Here is a 1656-nt window from a genome sequence, read left to right as displayed (position 1 = left end):
CTCGGAAGAATTAATTTGACGGTGAGCAACGTCCTGCTGTACAACCGCGCATTGAACGAAGCAAAGCTCAATGCGTTAATGAAGAAGGACGCATTCGCTGCTGCAGCGGCGAAGGTGCCGGCCCAGGAAGTTGCGGCTCAAACTACCAATGTGAGTGAACCTTCTCGTCATCCCGCCAATGTGCCCGTCATCACGCCTGAAGCGCAGCAAGACGCCACATCATCACCACGAATTCAACACTCACCAGCGCAAACATCAGAAAGAGAAAGTGGCCCAGCAGATTTCAAGCAAACATTTCCTGATATCATTGTCCCCTCCACCTCAGCTGGTGTGGGAAAGGTGGAAGAAGAGGCACCCGACAGCGGTGCCTTGGCGTCTGCATCGTCACAAACGCAGAACGCGGGCAGTCATGAGTTAATTGGAACCGAGATGCCTTTCAGTGGGGAGCACTTTCCTCCCAATATAGATTTACCGCTGATGGGGCAGGTGGACACGGCAGATGAAGAATCTCCGCGGATCGGCAACACCGATGATCAGGCGCCGCACAGCGTTTCACCTGATGTTTCGGAGAGCGTGGGCACGAACAGCGACCCCGATTCATTCAGCAGCACTAACGTGTCGGGTGGCGCTGATGCCGCACCGGCTCCTCCGAGCACAGCGCCTGGGGAAACCAAGATTCCATCGGAGCTCAACGCAACAATACCCTCGGACCACGACATTTTGCTTGAGTTCCGCGAGTTGGCGGCCATGGCTCTAATTGGTGACAGCACCGTGCATGTGTGTGTGTCTCGGGTGTTGTTGTTGCTTCTGGGGCTGTGGGGCACTGCGGCTCTCTGCTGAGGTGTGAGGGAGGGTGGAATTGCGGCTTTTCGTGGAACAACAAATGTGCAGCTTCCCAGCACTACGCACTCAAATTTGTCAAGAATACTTCTTTTTTTTTCTTTTTTTCTTTTTTCATTTCATTTTTTTTTTCTTTTGTTTTTTTTACTTTTTCATTTCATTTCTTTTTTTTTTTTTGCTGGTGCTCTGTTGAAATAACCAGCACCCCTGTGTGTTTTCCCCCAAATGGTCGCTTGCTGCGCACCGTCATGAGCGATGTGTTTCCCCCTCTTGTTTGCTTTTGCTTTTGTTACCCACACGCGGTGCCGGCCTCATTGCCGTGCGTCCCACGGACTGCACGAGAGGAGGAGTGGAGGAGCAGGCCGGATGCCGCATGGAATGTGAGGAATGTTGTGTGGGCTCGTGGAACAATGTGTTTTTTTTTTTGTTTTTTCTGTGTGGACAGTATGTATGAACTCAAAAACACGGTCGTATTGTACTCCAGAGGAAACGAAATGAAATTCCCGCCAAATCGTTTTTTTTTTTCTTTTTTTTCTTTCTTTTTTTTTCTTTTTTATGTTTTTTTTTTTGGTAAATCGTTGCGTCTCTTTCCGTCTGTGCCGTGACCCATGTCATTGTGTGTCTCCGTGTCCCTTTTATTGTCTCTCTGCTGACTGTGCTGCTGACATGCCTCCATTTCTTCTAATTTCTTTCCCGCTAGGGGCACCGATGGTCCGCGACGACGATTGTTTGTGTTCCCCATTGCGAGGGCACAGGGGTGACTGGGCGCCGGCCTGCTGAGTGCACTCGGGGGAGCGGATTGTGTGCGCCGTGCCT

General features: G+C 50.8%; 1 protein-coding gene across 1 annotated transcript, besides 3 other annotated features; it reads left to right on the top strand.

The window, feature by feature from the left end:
• Tc00.1047053508639.10 (trans-sialidase, putative) lies at window positions 1–840 on the top strand (the record flags this gene model as incomplete). The annotated part of the gene is made up of 1 exon (XM_797335.1): window positions 1–840. A coding segment is annotated over one exon (840 nt), but the record flags the coding sequence as incomplete, so codon positions are not given.
• Window positions 1–1656: a sequence feature (areas not merged during assembly with more than two copies in the genome that could not be assigned to a particular haplotype).
• Window positions 929–1017: a sequence feature (A-rich).
• Window positions 1355–1409: a microsatellite.

The sequence above is a fragment of the Trypanosoma cruzi genome, genomic scaffold (assembly GCF_000209065.1).
Source record: "Trypanosoma cruzi strain CL Brener 1047053516985 genomic scaffold, whole genome shotgun sequence".
NCBI classification, from domain to species: Eukaryota; Euglenozoa; class Kinetoplastea; order Trypanosomatida; family Trypanosomatidae; genus Trypanosoma; species Trypanosoma cruzi.
This window is presented reverse-complemented; position numbering and strand designations above follow the sequence as displayed.